This window comes from Mirounga angustirostris, unplaced genomic scaffold (assembly GCF_029215605.1).
Source record: "Mirounga angustirostris isolate CCGP_5_RB_7025 unplaced genomic scaffold, mMirAng1.0.hap1 SCAF_5, whole genome shotgun sequence".
In the NCBI taxonomy this organism is placed as follows: Eukaryota; Metazoa; Chordata; class Mammalia; order Carnivora; family Phocidae; genus Mirounga; species Mirounga angustirostris.
In genome coordinates, this window is record NW_026991713.1 from 114,532,641 (window position 1) to 114,553,719 (window position 21,079).

Consider the following 21,079-nt stretch of genomic DNA (forward strand, 5'->3'; position numbering starts at 1 on the left):
AGAATAATTGCTTTCTGCCTAACTGATGACATGTTGACATTTTTCACTATATAAATTAATCCCCTTATTAAGTTAATCTTTCTGACTTGAGTAACTGTGCCACTCTAGAACAATATAAGGTTTAAAAAAACACCCAAAACTACTGTACCTTTGCAACTTATCAACTGCATGTACATTTGCTTCTTTTTCTATTAAAAATTCCACCATTTGCTGTTTGTTCTCACTTACAGCAAGTAAAAATGGTGTGAGTTCATCCTGTAAAAGTGCAAAAACAATTTATAATTTACAAAATTACAATATTTCCATACTGAATTTTAAAACTTATAAAGGATCCTCTAAACTCAAATATATAATATAGAAAGTACTCTCACCCTTCTGTGCTTTCACCAGCTCCTCCTTCTCTTTCAAATAGCCCTCCTCAGGGGGCCTGGGTGGTTCAGTCGGTTAAGCATCTGCCCTGGACTCAGGTCAGCTCAGGTCGTGATCCCAAGGTCCTGGGATCCAGCTCCAAGTCAGGCTCCCTGCTCAGAGGGGAGTTGGCCTCTCCCTCTGCCCTGCCCCTATGCTCCTACTCTCTCACCCACTCTCTCTCTCTCAAATAAATAAATAAAATCTTTTTTAAAAAATAAATAAAACTAAATTAAATAGCCCTCTTCCACCTCTTCAACAGATTAACTGCAGTCATTCTCCAAAACTCACTTCATTGGCTGGTTCCAAGAATCTTGGCTTCTATCACAGTATTTATTATGGTATACTCTAGTTATTTTATTGCACCCCCTCTAAACCAAGAGCTTCTTGAGGGAAGGGATTATATTTTTTCTCTCTATCTCCAAAATCTAAAACATAGCAGTAAATGCTTTAAGTATTTTTATTGAGTTAGCAACCTAAATGATTATCTCTGGAGTAGTGTTTTTTAAATTACATTCCGAAGAACATATACTTTGCTGGAAGGTAAGTACTGTGCCCCAATAGAAAGATTCAATGATCATCTATGTCTGAGAAATATTACAAAATTGCACTATATATCTAGCACAAAAGAAATCCGTTTAAATTTGCTTATCCCCATTTGACAATACTTTTTGTGGCAAACATTAACATTTGAGAAATTAGAGTTTTGGGGATATAGTTTTGAGAGCTTTCCAATAAAAATGAAGATTTTCGGGGTGCCTGGGTGGCTCAGTCGTTAAGCCTTCAGCTCAGGCCATGATCCCAGGGTCCTGGGATCGAGCCCCACATCCTGCTCGGCGGAAGCCTGCTTCTCCCTCTCCCGCTCCCCCTGCTTGTGTTCCCTCTCTCGCCATCTCTCCGTCAAATAAATAAATAAAATCATTAAAAAAAAAAAATGAAGGTTTTCTCCAGGTTACACAACATGCTTGATTCTCTTCTGTCAATGGTATCAGGATCCCAGATGGCAACATAAGGCACTCTTGATCCAAATGGGTCACTGAGGAGATGGACTCAGAATTAAAAGAGTGGCTTTGGGGCAACTGGGTGGCTCAGTCAGTTAAGCGTCTGTCTTTGGCTCAGGTCATGACCCCCAGGGTCCTGGGATCCACCCCTGCATCAGGCTCCCCTGTTTCTCCCTCTCCCTCTGCCCTTCCTCCATACTCATGTTTGTTCTCCGTCTCTCAAGTAAATAAAATCTTTTTTTTTTTTTAAAGATTTTATTTATTTATTTGAGAGAGAGAATGAGATAGAGAGCATGAGAGGGGGAGGGTCAGAGGGAGAAGCAGACTCCCCGCTGAGCAGGGAGCCCAACGCGGGACTCGATCCAGGGACTCCAGGATCATGACCTGAGCCGAAGGCAGTCGCCCAACCAACTGAGCCACCCAGGTGCCCCTCAAGTAAATAAAATCTTAAAAACAAAAAAAAGTATCATTAAAGTGAAATCTTAGACAATTAAGTTATTTCAAAATATTTTCATTCAGGGAATGCAGGAGCTTCCAAATATGAAAAACTGACCCTACCTATGTCAACCAACAGTGTTTCTGTAAGAGCAGTGGTAGAAATAATGCATGTCACAGAAACAGAAGGTGGACTGGTGCGCGTGGTCATCAACTACTCCCCATGTACAGCTACCACCCCACTGAGGAACTACCCAAGGCTGAGCAGGAACTACTCTCTGAAATGGGAGACCCCAATGTGGTACATGGTGGGAAGAGTGGCTACAAGCACAAGTAAATGCCCCTGTAGGATGTCATGACCTGATCCCTTTGCTCTCATTTTCAGAACCTTGGGGCCTCGAGTGCCCAGGGCCTGCAACCTGCTGCTTTCTCCTCCCACTTGCACTCACCCAAGTTACCCCACTGGGTCAGGGTCTCCCACCCATTCCCAGCAGCACCCATTTCCTAAGCCCCTGCCCAGCACCCAGCCTCCACCACCTCCACTCCCCTCTAGGCCTTCAATCCTTTGTGGGCTCTGAGCCCACCATCCACTCCCAAGCACTAATGGGAAGATTTTCTTTCTGGGGTGGAAGCGGGGCTGGGAGACAGAATTTCGCCCTCTCCATGGGCATCACCTTTCTCTAGCCCTCCCTGCCCTGGCTTTGGAGTTGTTTCCAGGATGACAGGACCTGATGTATAGAATCCAGTATATGTATTTATTACACATATAAATAAATATGTAAATAAAATGATTTGTGGCTAAAAGAATTTATGTATACATATATATATTATTTCAAATACTCTATAAATACACTTGATCTGCACCTTGTTTCTCACTTCAATATTTGCATGGTGTAGAAGCAGCTTCTCTGCTATTGATGTATTCGAACCAAGGGCGGCATAGTGGAGAGCAGTATTGCCAGCAATGTCCGTAAGATTTGGATCAGCACCGTGTTCTAGAAGAATAGTCACACATCTCTCATCCTGACATTGTACAGCCTGTCAGTATTATACCAAGAAACAGAGTGTCAATTCTGGGAATTTAAAGTAAACATGCCACAGGTTTCACCAATTAGTTATGTTTAAATGCAATAAGTTTTCATTCTAAGTAATTAAATCAAATCCATCTCAGGCAGACACAGCTGCTTCCACATACCTTCATCAGAGCAGTCCTATAATCTGTATCAAAGAGGTCAAGCTGGCATTTCCTCTCCACTAGGACAGCAACGACATCTGGATGGCCAGTGGCACAGGCCAAATGAAGAGCAGTCCTATGAAAGTGAAAGAACTTTTTAGGAAATTATAGTGCACTATTTCAAAACATGCAATTAATTCATGTAATTGTAAACGTTAAATAGCATCTTATTCCTGTGACTCCAAAACCAGGATTTAGTTTTCTTTTGAAGAAAGTACAATATTTATTAGTGATTCTTCACCACACTAATAAAGAGCAGCCTATCTGAGTAGGTAGAGCATGACCTCAGGATTCAGCTTAACTTGGGTTTGACTCCTACTTTAACTCTGTCACTTAACAGTTATCACCTACTTAGCCTTATCCTCAATTTCCTCATCAACAAAATGGGGATAAAAATAGTTATCTCGGGTCCCCTGCCCAGCTCAGTTTGAAGATCATGTGACTCTTGATCTTGAGGGTTGTGAATTCGAGCCCCACGTTGGGTATAGAGATTACTAAAAAATAATAATAATAAATAAAGACTAGTTATCTCACAAGACCTCGGCGTGATGCTTAAATGAGGATCTATGCAAAGTTTGTTACATAATATTATTATAACTATTACTATTACTACTATTTTACAAAGACAACATCCAATTAGGTAAAGTGATACAATTATGCCTACTTTGTAGATATGTTTTAAGGATTCGCAAGAATACTACATTTCAGTGATTCTAAGATGCTCATTTTGTCACCTTTTAATATCTCTGACATTGGAATGCAATTTATAATTCAAAATGTCTTACAACTCTAATTGGCAGAATTGTTTTGCAATTTCTTATTGGTACAGAAAATACTGGGGCATCAGACAATCTATGGTGCCTTACATTACATGAAATAATGATATACACAACAGGTCTATTGCAGTTCTAGTCATATGCCTGGCATTTAAATAAATTTTAGTTCCTGAAAGCATTATGGGAAAAGAGGACTAAAATAACGGAGAATGTTTTTTAAGTAATTCTTACTCTGATTTTCAAGAAACTAAGCCAAAGGAAACTCAGGATTTAAATAAACAGGGACAGCTCATTTTATTAAATATTTTGATTTATAAATCACATGAAAATCAAGTACTACCAATTATCAATAGTAGTATTTAATACTATTATAAATTTCAAAAGGACAAGTAAAGGTTAACTTTTACGATTTCCTATCTTCAGAAATGTTTTCGTTTGAAAGGAAAGAGGAAAAGCTTTAACTGAGATTAAGTCCTAATACTTCAACTTAAAATTGCTCATCTTAGGGTCACTTCGGTGGCTAGTTGGTTGGGTGTCCGACTCTTGGTTTTGGCTCAGGTCATGATCTCCAGATCTTGAGATCGAGCCCCATGTCGGGCTCCGTGCTCCGCGTGGAGTCAGCTTGAGATCCTCTCTCTCCTTCTAACCCTCCCTTCTCCCTCCCCAGCCACTCCCATTCACTCTCTCTCTCTCAAATAAATCAATCTTTTCTTAAAATTAAAAAAATAAAATAAAATTTCTCATCTTAGTAGTACCTGGCCGGTTCAATGAGTAGAACATGCAACCTTAGTCTCAATGATATAAATTCAAGCCCCATGTTGGGTATAGAGATTACTTAAAAATAAAATCTTTAAAATAAATAAATAGATAGATAGATAGATGTCAACGTCTAGTGCGTTGGGGTCCCTGGGTAAGGGTCTACGAAATCACCAGGACACAGGGGATGCAGAGCAAAGGCAGCACTTGCAACTGCATACTGCCGTTTATTTCTCACATAGCTATATACTTGCAGTGATCAGATAAACATAACAATGTATACTTAAAGTATCAAGCCAACATCCATGAAGTGAAATATACACGAAATGCAATAAGAACAAAATACATCCTGTTTATGCTTGCAGAAAAAGAATTCTCTTAGCCATCCTTCCTTTGGAGACAACATGTTCTTTGTCTTTAGAAAGAACACTTCTGATTAGAAAGACACACTTTAAGCGAGGCAAGAGCCACTTCCTGCTGATCCAGGCATTTAGGCCTTGCAACATGAGGTAAGGGGAAGAGAACATTTTCTCCTCCTGGCCTAGGCCTGCCTGGCCGACATTAACCTCACTGCAGTCCTCAAATGATCTGGGCCTGCAAGGGGCTTACAAGCCTACACGATCTCAATTCCTTCTTTTTTCTTTTGTTTTAATAAAAGTGCCCTCCACAGGATGGCCATAGAATTCTGGGAAGGCTTTAGATAGCAAAAATGCAACAGCATAAAGCATAAGATAACAATCAACAATACAAGTCCCATTCCTCCAGCAGTGTGCCCCAAACTTTGAATAATACCTTTTGGATCTAGTCCCTCAAGTTGCTTAAGAAGCAAATTGGCCAACGTAGCGGCATCTGATACAGTAAGCAAGGCACACATAGCCAAAAAATAAATTTTCAGGCGTACAAGCCTTCCCTGTTCGCTGCAGGATTTTTTGCCCTTCCCCACTAAGCTTTTTAATTTGCCCCCAAGTTGGCAAAGCAGTAGCAAATATCTGCCGACAGCAACGTCGTCCTCCCAAATTCAGATGTGCCATGGCCTGTAATGGAAGTTCATCTTGGTCTGGATTCCCCATGCGTCGTCTGGTGGGATACGGTGCTGTTCGAATTGGCCCTCGACCGGATCCATCGCGCGGGGAGCCAGGAACAGGTCCGTCCATCCTCTGTGGAAACATAAGCATAACCCTTCCCTCTATAAAGCAATAGCCCCGGTCGCCATTCTGCATCTGCGGTTGGTTTAAACCATATATGTTCCTTTAATGGAGGGGGAGCGACCTCTCCTTCTATAAACTGTTTCTCTGCACGGGAGAGGATATCTCCCTGCGGAAGATTCAAGAAATTTAATGCGAACAGAGCTTGTTGCAAAATAGAACATGACTGAGTGAATGCTAAGATATGATCCTTTTTCCTCCTTTTTAATTTTTTAATTTGTAACTTTAAGGTATTATGTGCACGTTCTACAATAGCTTGCCCTTGAGGATTATACTCAATGCCTGTTTTGTGCATGATACCGTATTGTTCACAGAAAGTTTAAAATTTTTTACTGCTATATGCAGGTCCATTATCTGTTTTAATAATAGATGGTAAACCCATCACAGCAAAAGTTTCTAGAAGATGGGAGATGACATGCTGTATGGTTTCACCACTTTGTGCTGTGGCCCATATAAATTGAGAATATGTATCTATTACCACATGTACATACATACAAAGTTCAGAAAACCACATCTGCCATTGCAGATACTCAGGCTCCTTTAGAAGAGCCCGACAGAGGACCCTCCAGTCCTCAGGAGAAAAATTATTATAATGTCGAGCTAGACTATTAACTAGCTCCTTAACATAATGTGATTGAGGTCCATATAAAGACACTGCCTTTTTCAAGCGACCAATATCTTCTATACCTATTCCTTCATAATATGCTGCTTGTGCCACCCCCTGGATTGGGGGAGGCCTGAGAACAGGAAAAGCAAAGACAGAATTACCTGCGCCAGCCTCATCATCGCTATCCTCTAGCGCATCAAGCTCAGCTAAAGCAGCAGAAAGGAAAGGATATTTAGAAGAAAGAACTGGTACAGACGGCAAAGGCGGAGCAGAGGGCTTCCTAGAGGGTTTCTTAGACTCCTCCGTCATAGCCATAACCTGCTGAAAAACCTTCCACACACGCTCCACCTCGGGATCCGACTTTACTTTCGGTTTTGGTTCTTCATTACCACACTCGCTAGGCTCACGGGATGGTGTAAGCTTAAAGGTATCTTTCTCTACTGCCCTTTTCTCATCCGTATCTAAAGGGAGGTCTTGTATAGAAGGAGCCATCTCCTTATGGAAGTCTTCGACCGAGCGGTCGTCCTCCATTGCTTTAAGCACTGTAAAAATAATCGACCAAATAGACCAAAACCGCACGGGAATTTTTTCTCCCTGTCTCATTGCCTTCTCGACATTATGTCGAACTCGCCGCCAATTATCCAAATCTAAAGTTCCCTCCTCTGGAAACCAAGGGTTCCATTCTCGAACCACCTTTAAGCACAGCTCAATATCATTAGAAGCGACAGTGATACCATAGACAGCAAGAGAATGCTTCAGCATTCAAACATAAGGAGTAGAAGTTTCTTGTCCCATCACCCTGTACTTAATTAAGTTACTCACCCTTCCTGTACGTCCTTCAGGGTCCCTGTTCGGGCGCCAATTGTCAACATCTAGTGCGTTGGGGTCCCTGGGTAAGGGTCTACGAAATCACCAGGACACAGGGGATGCAGAGCAAAGGCAGCACTTGCAACTGCATACTGCCGTTTATTACTCACATAGCTATATACTCGCAGTGATCAGATAAACATAACAATGTATACTTAAAGTATCAAGCCAACATCCCTGAAGTGAAATATACACGAAATGCAATAAGAACAAAATACATCCTGTTTATGCTTGCAGAATAAAGAATTCTCTTAGCCATCCTTCCTTTGGAGACAACATGTTCTTTGTCTTTAGAAAGAACACTTCTGATTAGAAAGACACACTTTAAGCGAGGCAAGAGCCACTTCCTGCTGATCCAGGCATTTAGGCCTTGCAACATGAGGTAAGGGGAAGAGAACATTTTCTCCTCCTGGCCTAGGCCTGCCTGGCCCACCTTAACCTCACTGCAGTCCTCAAATGATCTGGGCCTGCAAGGGGCTTACAAGCCTACACCATCTCATAGATAGATAGATAGATAGATAGATAGATAGATAGATAGATAGATAGATAGATAGATAGATAGATAGATAGATAGATAGATAGATAGAATTTCTCATCTTACTAATACTGGGCAACATGAAGTCTTTAAGAATGAAAAGATTCTGGATAGAGTATGTCTCCTACATTACATGTGTTCAGATTCTATTTGATAAATAAATGGATTGAAAGAGTAGATAAATACAGTTGGAGAGTTCAATATTTTTTAAAGATTTATTTCTTTTAGAGAAAAAGAGCGAGTATGCACAAGCGGGGGGAAGGGCAGAAGGAGAGGGAGAGAATCTCAAGCAGTCTCCCCACCAAGCATGGAGCCCGACATGGGGCTCCACCCCCCAACCCCGAGATCACGACCCACGCCGAATTCAACACTCTGATGCTCAACCGATTATGCCACCCAGGCACCCCAGAGTTCAGTATTTTTAAAGAAAACTTTTATAAAGTAAAGCAATACATCTGAAATTGCAACAATCATTTATATTTCCTATTTTTGATTTTTTTCATAAGGACACAACTAAAATTTTACATACTTTTATAGTATCATTTATATTATTTATTTTCATAAGGATGTAACTAAAATAAAATGATTAATCTATAATCACCTATATGTAATAAAGCTACACACAACAAAAAAATGTATATATTTAATGTATGAATAAAATCGACAAGTACAGGTAAAAACATTCCCTTTACTTCTGAAGAGGTTAAACGTTGTCAGAAGATACCAATCCCCACCCGCAGTCCCCAATTTTTTTTAAATAGAAAGTAAGAGGGGCACCTGGGTGGCTCAGTCAGTTAAGTGCTTGCCTTCATCTCAGGTCATGTTCCCAGGGTCCTGAGATCGAGCCCTGCATCGGGCTCCCTGCCCAGCAGGGAGCCTGCTTCTCCCTCTCCCACTCCCCCTGCTTGTGTTCCCTCTCTCGCTGTCTCTCTCTCTCTCTCTGTCAAATAAATAAATAAATAAAATCTTAAAAAAAACAAAAACAAAAACCTGTCTGTAAAGTGGTCTACCCGGGGAATTATGAGTGGGTCCAAAGGCAGCTGAAGCTTTCGTTTTCGTGCTCCGACAGCCGGCCTGGGCGCTACACCCCTGCTGGGGGCCTCAGGAGGGAAGACCGCAAAGCGCCCTCGGTGACAGGGGGGCTCCGCTCCACAGGCGGAGCCCGGGAAGGTGCGCGCTTCTCCCGGTCCGCCCCACCTCCTCCCCGCCGTCTCCGGCAGCCGGCCTCCAAGTCCCTATTACCTGTTCATCTGGTCTCTTTCGTCCACGCCGTGTTTCCCGGAAAGTAGAATCTCCTGCAGTTTCCTTACGTTGCCCATGCTGGCAACTTTGTGGATCTTTCTGAGATCTTTGTCTCGGATGTTGTACCCCCACCCGAAGCTGCTGGTTCCAATTCTCCTCTCACGCAGGATGCCCGGGCCGTCCCTCAGCGAGCTGGTAACGCGAAAGGACGACCCGCCCTTCTTACTCCCGAAGCTAAAAAACTTCTTCACCGCAAAGCCTGGAGGCTTCACAAACACTTCCCCTTCCCCTCGGCTTTTCACCGCCTCTAGAGCCCAACACTAGCGCTAGAGATAAGCCAAACCCGCCTCGCCACTACATCACAGTAGCGAAATTCCGAGGTCTGGAATCTTTGAGCGCAGCATAATGTAACCAAGCAACGATGCCAAACACAGATGCGCTTGCGCGCCTCACAAACCGGCGTCGCTGGGCCTGCGCGCAGAGGGCGGGCGGCCAAGGGTGCCCAAAGCGCATGTGCGAGGTCCAAGTCTCTCAAATCTCAGCGATCGTTTGTGAGCCGGCTGGGTTCCCCTTCAAACATTGGCGAGAGTTGGCTGAGCGTTTCTGAACCTTTGCAGAAGTTAGACTCGCCGGTGGGGAAAGGCACTCTTCCTATACTACTGGGGCTAGAGAGCATGAAACTTCAGGATGCTGAATGCCTCATCCCCCAGAAAACTTGCCTAAAAAAAGCTCTCCCTCAGTTTATTCCTCTTCCATATCCCTCTGGGCCCCAGACGGTCTCCATGCAATTGAGCAGATGCAGCAATAGAAAGTCGTTTTCAGGGGCTCCGGGGTGGCTCAGGTGGTTGGGCTTCTGCCTTCCCCAGGGGATGATCCCGGGGTCCTGGAATCGAGCCCCAGGTTGGGCTCCCGGCTCAGCAGGAAGCCTGCTTCTCCCTCTGCCTCTGCCTGATGCTCCTCCTTGCTTGTTCTCTCTCTCTAATAATTAAAATCGTAAAAAAGAGAATATACTATAGAAGATGTAGAGAATGATGCAGTTCATCAGGTTCTTTAACAGGTAAACAGAAAATTACTACATGACCCAGCAATTTCAATCATAGAAGTCTATCCAAGAAAAATAAAAACATGCATCTGCACAAAGACATGTATACATCCAGGGAGAAGTAAGGAAGGAGAGAGGGAGAGGGAAGGAGAAGAGAAAAGGGAAAGGGAGGTGGGCAATTAAAAAATGGGATGATGAATGTGGACCAAGGGTATATGGGAGTTCCTTGTATTATTCCAGTAACATTTCTGTAAGTCTGAAATTAGATCAAAATTTAAAATTATAAAAAAAAAAGAGGCGAGGATATTGTATAGCAAACTCCCTCTATTAACTTCTTCAATGAAGACCATATACAGCTTAAAAGTTATTAGAAAACTGTAGGTAATTTTAATAAAATCACTTCAAGAATATAATTTGGTTGTAAAACCAATACAATGAGCTCTAAAATAATTTTTCTATTGAGTTAAATAAAGTCATCTGTAAATCCTGTAACAACATGTTCATATTCACAAAATCCAAATGAAAAGCAAACACAACTTTCCATTTCTAACATAGGGTAATTCAAAGTTCACTTTGAAGGGACTGAGATTTTGGGTTAATTTTTCTTTTAATACCAAGCATAATTATAGTTATTTAGATTTTGAAGTGACTCACTTTTTATTTAACAAAACACTTGTAGCTCTGAAATAAATTTCATTAGTAAGAATGATAATGATGTTTAAAAGAAAAAAGACCATGAAAATGCAAGCTGCATTTCCAAAAGGTTATAATCATTTAAATTCTGATTATATCTGTACATTTACAATTCTCTACTCTTAGGCAAAAACAAAAAGAACTATTTTATATATGGACACTCTGGAGCATAATTAAGTGCATCTTAATGAAGTTTCCACTGACCTATATAGAAATATGGTTCACCGATAGCCAAACGGCAGCATATCTTTAACAAAGATAAAAGGTACTATCTAAAAACAAAGACAATCCTTCAACAATTTTACTTTGCCAAGTAAAAATACTTCCAAAGAGCTAAAGGCACAATTTTTATTCACGTCTAGTAGAGGAACCAACCATAAAATCACTACTTATTTTCAAATGAATAACTTATTGACATTTCTCAAACAAGCTGTTTCCAATCCTAATAGTTCTTTATTTTCTTTAACATATTTATTATGGGTTGATAATTTGCAATAGGTGTCATTATGAGAATAACCAAAATTAGATTAAACATGACAAAAGAGAGACAAAGTGTTTCACACCCTTGAGTGACACCAAGGCAAGAATGGGAGAAAAGCATTGCAAAAGACTACTGAAATGCTACTTATATATTCTTGCAGTAAAACCAGCAATGCATCCATTTTAAGAGTTATCATCTCACTTCCAATTTCTTTCCCTCAAGAACAATTTGAATCTCTTTGGCATCCAAAGTCTCATAGGTTAGTAAAGCTTCTGCTAGATTCTTATGCTCTTTTGCATGAGTCTTCAAGATATGTTTCGCTCGTTCGTATGAGTCCTGAAATGAAAAAAGCAGGTATCTAAGAGGCAGAAAACTTAGGAGAAGCAAAAACCATAAATAAGAAAAAAAAATGTACATGCCTTAAAAAATATGAAATATATTCATTTCTACTTACAAAAGATAAAAGCACTGGGCTCCATGCTGGGCATGGAGCCTACTTGATAGATGATAGATAGATAGATAGATAGAGATAGGGCAAGCTTGGTTCTCAAAGAGAAGTTTCGTATTTGCAAATGTTCTATTTTTAACCTCAAAATCTATCACATTGATAAATGAGGATTACTTAGGGAGCTACTTAAAGATATAAAAGTATGTATTATACTTATCTGCATTTTAAATAAGGTCTGTGAACAAAGAAATCTATTTCTCTATTCAATATACATGTTAAAAAGGAAAGGGAGGTTTGCTCCTTTTGCCTTGAGATTTCAGCAGAAAAGATCTACTTTTCTATTGTGTTACTTGATAACAACTCTGTCAGCCTGTGACAACTATACCACTGTAAAATGAGTTTACCAACATCAAGAAGCATAAGTCATATAAACATAACACAATTATTAAAAATAAACATCATTAGACATTCTGAACAAAACCGTTACGGTCAAGTGAAATCATCAAATTAAAGAAAACATATAAAGTATTATAAATATGTCATGGAATATTGAAACTAATATCCAAGGATGAATTAGTATTAACTTTAAAAACTTCATTGGAATGAAATCCTTACATTGTAACATGAAAGACTACGATAAGGTTTTCATATTTTTAAGTTTCATAAACATTTGAACCTAAAATGTATACTAGGCTAGTCATCATTTCCCTTAATAACAATGTAAGCATGCCATCTAGTGGAAAGAGTACCTACAGCCTTCCCAAGCTTAACATTTCAGAAAAATACTAGAGCAAAGAAAGAGTATTTCCAATGCCCTAAGAATACTAGAGTATAGATTTACTCAACATAAATAGTAAAGGAAAGAGAATGAAGATTCAGGGAAGGAAGGCAGAGAGAATTCCTCTTCTGAAACACCTTCTAAACCTTTCCATTATATAAACTTTTCATATACTTAATGACTTTAAACCATTTTCTACCTCCTTAAGTTAATCAAAACCTCGCCCTCCTGGGGGAGACTCCTGAGCCCTCAAGTGGCAGCTATTGATTCTTATCCCAGATATTTCAGGGTAAAGAGGTGAACTCTTTGTTCCCCTCACCGCTGACAGACCATTACTATGCTTCCATAAAGCACGATTCCTTTGAAGTTTACACCATCTGACTAGCCCTATTCAACATCCTTGATTTTGCAATCTACTACCCTAATTACAGTTCTCATTCACTAGACTTTCTGGAATTTAGCTCTGTCTTTTCCATTCCAAGACCTGCCTTCATGCACATCTAAATGGAATGCACATATCGAACCTCTGCACTAAGCACCAGGTCCACGTAGCTCCCTCAACTTGAAATCTTCACTAAGACACCTCAAATTCAGGAGCACCTGGGTGGCTCAGTTGGTTAAGCGTCTGCCTTCAGCTCAGGTCATGATCCCAGAGTCCAGAGATCAAACCCCACGTCAGAATCCCTGCTCAGCAGGCAGTCTGCTTCTCCCTCTGCCCCTCACCCGCCCCACTCACGCTCACTCTCTCGTTCTCTCTCTCAAATTAACAAATAAAATTTTTAAAAAAAGACACCTCAAATTCAATATGTATAAAATTCAGCTCATAATCTACATACTTCCCCACCTTAGGCCATCATCAGTGTTTTCTCAGTAAATGGCACACACAACTATACAGCTGCATGAGGCAGAAACAGCTTTGTATTTAATTTAGCTGCTCTCTCACCCAAACATCAAAAAGGCATTTTGATTCCACTAGATCAGTATCTCTTGAACGCATTTTCTCAATTTCTACACTCACTGCCCTAATCCAAGCATCTGCTGTACCATGAGGAGACTCCACAGTAACTACCAACTGATCTCACTGAGTCTATGCTCACATATTCTGTACTGCACACTGCAATCAAAAAGACTTTTGTTTTCAAAGAACTTTGTGCTTCATTCTCAGCACATGCATGCAGCTAGGCACAAAGCAAATAATATTTGTTGAATAAAATATATGTCAGAGTGAAAAACCAATAAAGACTCAAATAATCAATATCCCCTATTCTAACAACTCTATGGTTTTACAGCTTAAGTAGAATACTTATAATTACTGATATTAACTGTTCCTAGCCTATAGCCAGAATAAAATATTCAGTCTATGACCAGAGGCTCCCAAACAACATATTGAAATCATGGTTTCAACGGTGCACTTACTCTCTTTATTATACATAGTGACATTTCTAAACAGGGGATAACCATTATCTTCTGGTAGTACCTAACTATTGAGGCACATTATGACCAGACAAATAAATAAGCATATAAAAATATGATCATTACCCTTAGAAGGATTCTAATTTCTTGTTCAATAGCAGATTGAGTTTCTGGACTCAGTTTCCCAGTATCACTGTAGGTCATAACTCCAAGCTAAAACAAACGAAAAGAAATTGAACAGAAAAACCCTAAACCACTAATAAATGTAACAGAGAAAGTACTATCCTATACTTAAGGAAACATCATGGGGACAAGGAAGAAATTGAATATAAAAACACCCTTGAGGGCAAAGAAATTTCATCATTCTTCTGAAAGTATAAGACTAAAATTAAAAATATAAGAGAAAAAATTTAAAATAATAAGTATGGCTCTGAGTACCTTCTTCGAAAACCTTTGCAGCTATTCCAAATCCAGAAATCCACAATGTAATGTATTAGAAATGATTCATGAAGCCACAGTGATAATGTAGGAGAGTGAAATATGTGGAAAGGGTAAAGTAAGCAAGCTCAGCAAATAGGTGTTTTATGTCATAAGAACAGAAAATAGAGTATCTTATCATTTGCTTAACTCATGAGATACTGTTATTATCCAAGCAGCCAGAATGGAAAGTGAATACTATATGTTATTACTCAAAAAACAAAAACAGTTTAGTTTAGAATAAGCTGTGACAAATCTACTTGAAATGAGACGGGCGAGCGGGAAGTAAATGTTACCAATCTATAATGAGAACCCTCTCTCATAGGGTGCCTGGGTAGCTCAGTTATTTAAGCGACTGCCTTCGGCTCAGGTCATGGTCCCAGAGTCCCGGGACTGAAGTCCTGCATCGGGTTCCCTGCTCCCTCTGACCCTCCCCCGTCTCGTGCTTTCTCTCTCTCTCGCTCGCTCTCTCTCAAATAAAATCTTAAAAAAAAAAAAAAAAAAACCCTCTCATAAACAGACACTTGGCAAATCATCATTTGATACATGAGGAAGGGTTAAAATTAGCTATTACCTTTTCACTCATTCCAAATTTGGTAACCATCCGCTTTGCTATTTTAGTTGCATTATCAAAATCACTGGAAGCACCTAAAATTTTAAAATATACATAGAACTCAATTTTTTAAAGTATTTTTAAATCAGCAAGCACAATTTGAACTAAAGCCATTCTTTACAGCCAACCTGTTGTGATATGGTCAGTTCCAAATATAAGCTCCTCAGCTACTCTTCCTCCCATACTAACGTCCATCTGTGCAAGCAACTGAGCTCTAGTTTCATTCCATCTGTCATTCTCAGGCAAAAGGGACACCTAGACAATTGAAAACAAAGAAAAACTTCAGACACAGTTTGAAATACCTATATTAATAACCAGAATTATCATTTGGCTCCTGCTATAGTACTTAATATCATGATGCTGACAGCTCAAAAAAATTTAGTAGAGATGGTCTCAGGCGACTAATGACAAAACTGGAAATATACAAAATAAGAAAAATTCTTTATAAGGCAAAAGTTCATTTTATATGTAATACGTATATGATGCTGCAAGAGGATGGACTTATACCCAGGTGCACAAAAATGCTTAAAATGTCTATCATTAGAAAGGTATGAAAATGAAACTTGTACTCGATAAGAAAAATCTTAGAAAAACTACGGAACCACTGACATAGTTTCTTTGTGGAGGGAAAAGAGCAATTACCTATTTAAGAATGATACTTTGTTGTCATTCCAGATTTAAATTTCATAACGTAAATATATAATATTTGAAATATTAGTATTCTTTATTAGCAGATGTTTCACCAGTATCTCTGATTTCACAATGGTTCAGAATGTTAAAGAAGAAAGTTCTCAGCAAACTTAGGAATTAGTTGAATTTTCTTTTTAATTATTTTCATCAATAATTTCCTACATAAGTTTTTGGAGAGTGTTACTTGAAAGAAAAGAAAAAAAAACTACAAGATACTTACATGTCCAAGTGTTGGCCCTCGTGGCATGATTGTAGCTTTGTTGATAGGCATTGCATCTTTAGTATAATATGCAATAATAGCATGACCAGATTCATGATATGCTGTGATGGTTTTGTTTTTGTTATCAATTTCCACACTTCTACGTTCAGGCCCTAAGGATAAAAATTTAACTGAATAAAATTATTCTGTTAGGAAAGTATATTTAGATGAATGAAACCCACTTGCCTTTAAGTAATTCTTAGGGTGACATGACTTAATATCATTAACAAATATTTTAAACCACAATAACTTGACAAATGACAACCAAAATTGTAAGAGCTGTCATCTTACTCCTTACTATCAACAAGGAAAAAGTTTAATTCTATTTCCAGAAAATAAATTTAAAGAAGAAATGTCATAACTAACCTGTTCTGAAGCCAATTCAAGATTTAAATCAAATACTGAAAATTAGTAAAATTATTCTTTTATCAGCAATATCAGACAAGAGGAAACACATGGGCACCCCTGCCCCCAAAGAGTATAATCATACAAACTATATTTGTTCTGTAAGAGGCCCAACTGTGTGGCTATTTTTGAGTATGTGTTTTCTTACTCCTGTACCTTTCTTTTTTATAACCTTTTTCTCAAAAAGAATTTATTCTTTAACATAATGAACAGTGTTAAGACAGGGAAAAAGAAAAAAGGGGAGAGAAAACCTACCCATTAGAATTTTATCTTTGGAAAACTCTAGTTCCTTCATGGTAACCATTTCTTTTCCATCAACAGCTGCCTTTAATGCAGCCTGGTTCACAAGATTCTCCAACTCTGCTCCAGAAAAGCCAACAGTACCTCGAGCTATAATTTCTGGATCAACAGCTACACAGACAAACACAATATTAAAATTCCAGAACAACTCTTCAGAAACAACTCGCATTCCAAAAGAAAAAAGAAAACAGCTATCCTGAACTAGAACTTAAAATATTTATTTCACTATAACTATAAAATAAACTTATTTTTCTAAAGGAAAAAGACAAAATTGCCATTAAATGTATCATTAAAACTACCAGAGGGACAAATCACAGAAGTTCTTAAAGAACTTTGTGGAAAAAAAAAACCAAAGAAATTCAGAGTTGCCAGACTTGATTTATAAACCTTCAAATTATAACCTAAATTGTTACTAGCCTAAGCACAAACTGAAAATTTATACTCAGACAACAGTTTATTGGGGCACCTGGGTGGCTCAGTCGTTAAGCGTCTGCCTTTGGCTCAGGTCATGATCCCAGGGTCCTGGGATCGAGCCCTACATCGGACTCCCTGCTCAGCGGGAGGCCTGCTTCTCCCTCTCCCACTCCCCCTGCTTGTGTTCCTGCTCTTGCTGTCTCTCTCTGTCAAATAAATAAATAAAATCTTTAAAAAAAAAAAAAAGACATTTTGTTTTCTGAATTTCATCTTGAAATACTTTATACGTAAGTACTCAGTATTTTATGTACATTTATAAAAGCTCCCATTATAAGAAACATATCTGGTTTTACAAATTGATTCACCTATCTTTGAAAATACTGCAGCTTAATAGCTGCATTTATTACTTAAGTGGGTCCATAATATTTTCATGTGTTTTGTTTTACAGTTTGCTTCTTTTGGGCCCAAAGTGATTATATGTGTTTTTTCTACTATTACATTCATCTTAAAAACAGTTATATATATATTTATCTTCAAGTATTATTTATCTAAATAATCTAAAGAAAACAGTCTTTTTTTTTTTTTTTAAGATTTTATTTATTTCTTTGAGAGAGTGAGTGAGAAAGAGAACATGAACAGGGGCAGCGGGAAATGGAGAATCAGACTCCCCTGCTGAGCAGAAAATCCTATTCAGGGCTCAATCCCAGGACCCTGGGATTACGACCTGAGCCAAAGGCAGCTGCTTAACAGACTGAGCCACCCAAGTGCCCCAAGAAATAAACTTTTTAAAAAGGACATATAAGGGGAGCCTGGGTGGCTCAGTTGTTAAGCGTCTGCCTTTGGCTCAGGTCATGATCCCAAGGTCCTGGGATCGAGCCCCGCATCGGGCTCCCTGCTCTGTGGGAAGCCTGCTTCTCCTTCTCCCACTCCCCCTGCTTGTGTTCCCTCTCTCGCTGTGTCTCTCTCTGTCAAATAAATAAATAAAATCTTTAAAAAAAGGACATATAAATGGAGAGAAAAAAAGGACATATAAAAAACTGGTCTTTTGAGACATTTGTCAAGTAACCACAAACAGGGCAGAATGAAATATTACCATTTTATAGAGATAATAATAAAGTTTATTACTAGAATCAGACTTACACTGATCAAACTTTATTTTATTGAGATACCATTTCAAAATTTCTGTTCGACCTTTTACATCTGGTCTTGGAACTGTAACCTGCATGTCAAAACGACCAGGACGTATTAAGGCACTAAAGGGAGAAGAAGAAAATATAAATTAATAATCTGAGTACACTGAAGGTCAAATTAAATAGGACTGACACTCTAAAGTCAAGATGGAAGGATAATGGCAACCAGAGGTGAGACTGGAGTTTTGGTTTTTATTTTAATTCCAGGACAGTTAATATACAGTGCTGTATTAGTTTCAGGTATACAATATAGTGATTCAACAGTTCCACACATCACCCAGTGCTCATCACAACAGGTGCACTCCCTAATCCCCATCACCTATTTCACCCTAGATTGGAGTTTTGAACATAAATATTCAGATAACTCCTTGTAAAACATGACTCAAGTAACAGTTTCAATAACTAGAAGGCAGAACAAAGGTTGACAGAGAGAGGTAATACACAACCCTCAAAAACAAAAACACGCAAGCCAGTCACTCAAGGAAAAATAATTCTAGAGCAGTCTATTATGAGAGCTACACTGTGATACCTTCCTATAACAACTGCTGTAAGTACAGAATGTTAAACTACAGACTCAGGCAAAGATAAAACTATTAGATCAAATTAAAATATGAGTAACTTCTACGATAAAATCAAAAATTTTAAACTCTAATAAATTTTATTTTAAAAATGCTCTCCACCACCCCCAAATTCTGTGATATAAAGTTGTCAGAAGATTAATGACTTTACTGAAATTTAAATCACGTTATCACAGAATCTCAAGTAGATAATCCAGTGGTTTTTAATATATTCAAAGTTGTGCAATTATCAACAATCTAACTCAAGAATATTTTTATTCCCCCACCCCAAAAGAAACCCCACAGCCACCAACAGTCACTACTCTCCATTCTTCCTACCCTCTGGCAACCACTAATCTACTTTCTGTTGCCACCGATTTGCTTATTCTGGACATTTCATATAAAAAGAATCATATGTGATGTTTTGTGATGAGCTTCTTTCTCTTTTAAAGTTCATCCATGGTTCAGTATGCATCAGTACTTGTCAAAAAAGTCTTTTAATACGTACTTATCTAATGCCTCTGGGAAGTTTGTGGCTCCTATTATGATAACTCCTTCATTGGGTTTAAAACTATTAAAAAAGAAAAAAAGTAACGTTTCACTGAATATTAAGAGTACACATATAGAAATGCTCTACACAAAACTGTTTATCATTAAACGTAGTAACAGCAAAGAAGAGGGACTGATCTTTTTTATACCCAAAGTGATAAGACATCTCTATTATTTTTTAAAAGGAACAAATGTTATTAGGCCAGTACACTTCAATAAAAATGCTAATAATAAGTCACAAAGTCATCTATGATTACATGCCTTCACGGTATTTGTTCTACTTAGGAAGACATGACCTGACAGGAAAGGCTTGGGTAGGGGTGCCTGGGTGGCTCAGTCGTTAAGCATCTGCCTTCGGCTCAGGTCATGATCTCAGGGTCCTGGGATCGAGCCCCGCATCGGGCTTCCTGCTCGGCGGGGAGCCTGCTTCTCCCTCTCCCACTTCCCCTGCTTGTGTTCCTTCTCTGGCTGTGTCTCTCTCTGTCAAATAAATAAATAAAATCTTAAAAAAAAAAAAAAAAGAAAAGGCTTGGGTACCTCATTTGTGAAAAATTATTCTCAAGTTTACAAATTCAAATTATTTCCTCCTAGACTTCCTGTTTGGTTCCAAAATGTCTTATATGGTTTTAAGAAGTTTTTCCTTCTTTCAAAGCAATCCCACATCTTGCTCTTTATATTATAAAAACTGATACAAACTTTTAATCTACCACAACACTAATACCTAGTCACAAATTGTGTAGGAACCAGCATACACTCTTTACATCTCCAAATAGACTAGTATTCTCAACTGGAATCATCACTTTCCTGTCATCATACAATTAATGAAAAAAGGTATAGAGATCACCAATTAAGAAGAGTTGATATGTCAATCACTCCATTAGTAATGCAAAGAACACAATACAGAGAATGCAGCTTGTCTTGACTTCTTGCACAGGGACTACTCTGTTGCCTACATTTTTTTTATTTCTTTCTCTTTAAGATTTTATTTTTAAGAAATCTCTATACCCCATGTGGGGCTCAAACACACAACTACGAGATCAAGAGCTGCATGCTCCACTGACTGAGCCAGCCAGACACCCCGCTATTTCTCGAATGTTACCAAATATATCACCATATACCAAAGACAGAGGACGATTCAATTACCCATCCATTTCAGCAAGAAGTTGATTTATAGTCTGCCTTGAATATGGGTGCATTGGAGACTCAATTCGCTTCCCACCAACAGAATCTAATTCATCAATAAATATAACACAGGGAGCATTTGCTTTTGCTTCCCCTAGGAAAAGAGAAAAGATTCAAGTAAGTTTAATGAAATCAATACTTTTTGAACAAAATCATGTAAGTATTAAAAACCTGTAAGCCTGTCAAAAGCCAACAGAAGACATTCATTAAGGAGAAAATACACAAAAGGAGATCTTTCTTTCTTTTAAAACTGATATAAGAACAGTAGCCTCGGGAAAAAAAACTGTACCATAGAAAATGATATATAATAAAAACTGAGTATTCATTCTTCCACTGTACAAACCATATACAATCAGACTGGAGGCTAATTATTCTTTAATTACATGCTATTGAATTGATGAATAAGATAAAAAGGATAACAACAACAAAAAAAAACCCAGCTTTTCAACAGGCCCCAACCTCATCTAACACTTCTAGCTCTTCTATTTGGGGAAAAAGCACGGTTCTGTTTTAGCTCACACA

At 38.7% G+C, this 21,079-nt stretch overlaps 2 protein-coding genes across 2 annotated transcripts in view; both read right to left on the reverse strand.

Moving 5' to 3' along the window:
* Positions 1–9,579, reverse strand: part of LOC135364299 (ankyrin repeat domain-containing protein 26-like) — a 105,156-nt gene extending 95,577 nt beyond the window's left edge. Inside the window, 5 exon segments of the mRNA XM_064590298.1 lie at positions 149–255; positions 2,709–2,882; positions 3,040–3,154; positions 9,067–9,386; positions 9,430–9,579. Coding sequence (XP_064446368.1) covers positions 149–255; positions 2,709–2,882; positions 3,040–3,154; positions 9,067–9,386; positions 9,430–9,579 — 866 coding nt within the window.
* A 1,556-nt stretch (positions 9,580–11,135) lies between these two features.
* The window catches only part of LOC135364483 (ATP-dependent zinc metalloprotease YME1L1-like), a 50,416-nt gene continuing 40,472 nt past the window's right edge, over positions 11,136–21,079 (reverse strand). The window contains exons 11-19 of the mRNA XM_064591926.1: positions 20,519–20,651; positions 19,335–19,397; positions 18,220–18,332; positions 16,621–16,776; positions 15,922–16,073; positions 15,140–15,266; positions 14,973–15,046; positions 14,048–14,134; positions 11,136–11,618 (exon numbers count right to left, since the gene is read on the reverse strand). Of these exons, the coding sequence (XP_064447996.1) occupies positions 11,475–11,618; positions 14,048–14,134; positions 14,973–15,046; positions 15,140–15,266; positions 15,922–16,073; positions 16,621–16,776; positions 18,220–18,332; positions 19,335–19,397; positions 20,519–20,651 (1,049 nt within the window). The 3' untranslated portion in view covers positions 11,136–11,474. The remainder of the gene's footprint in view (positions 11,619–14,047; positions 14,135–14,972; positions 15,047–15,139; positions 15,267–15,921; positions 16,074–16,620; positions 16,777–18,219; positions 18,333–19,334; positions 19,398–20,518; positions 20,652–21,079) is intronic.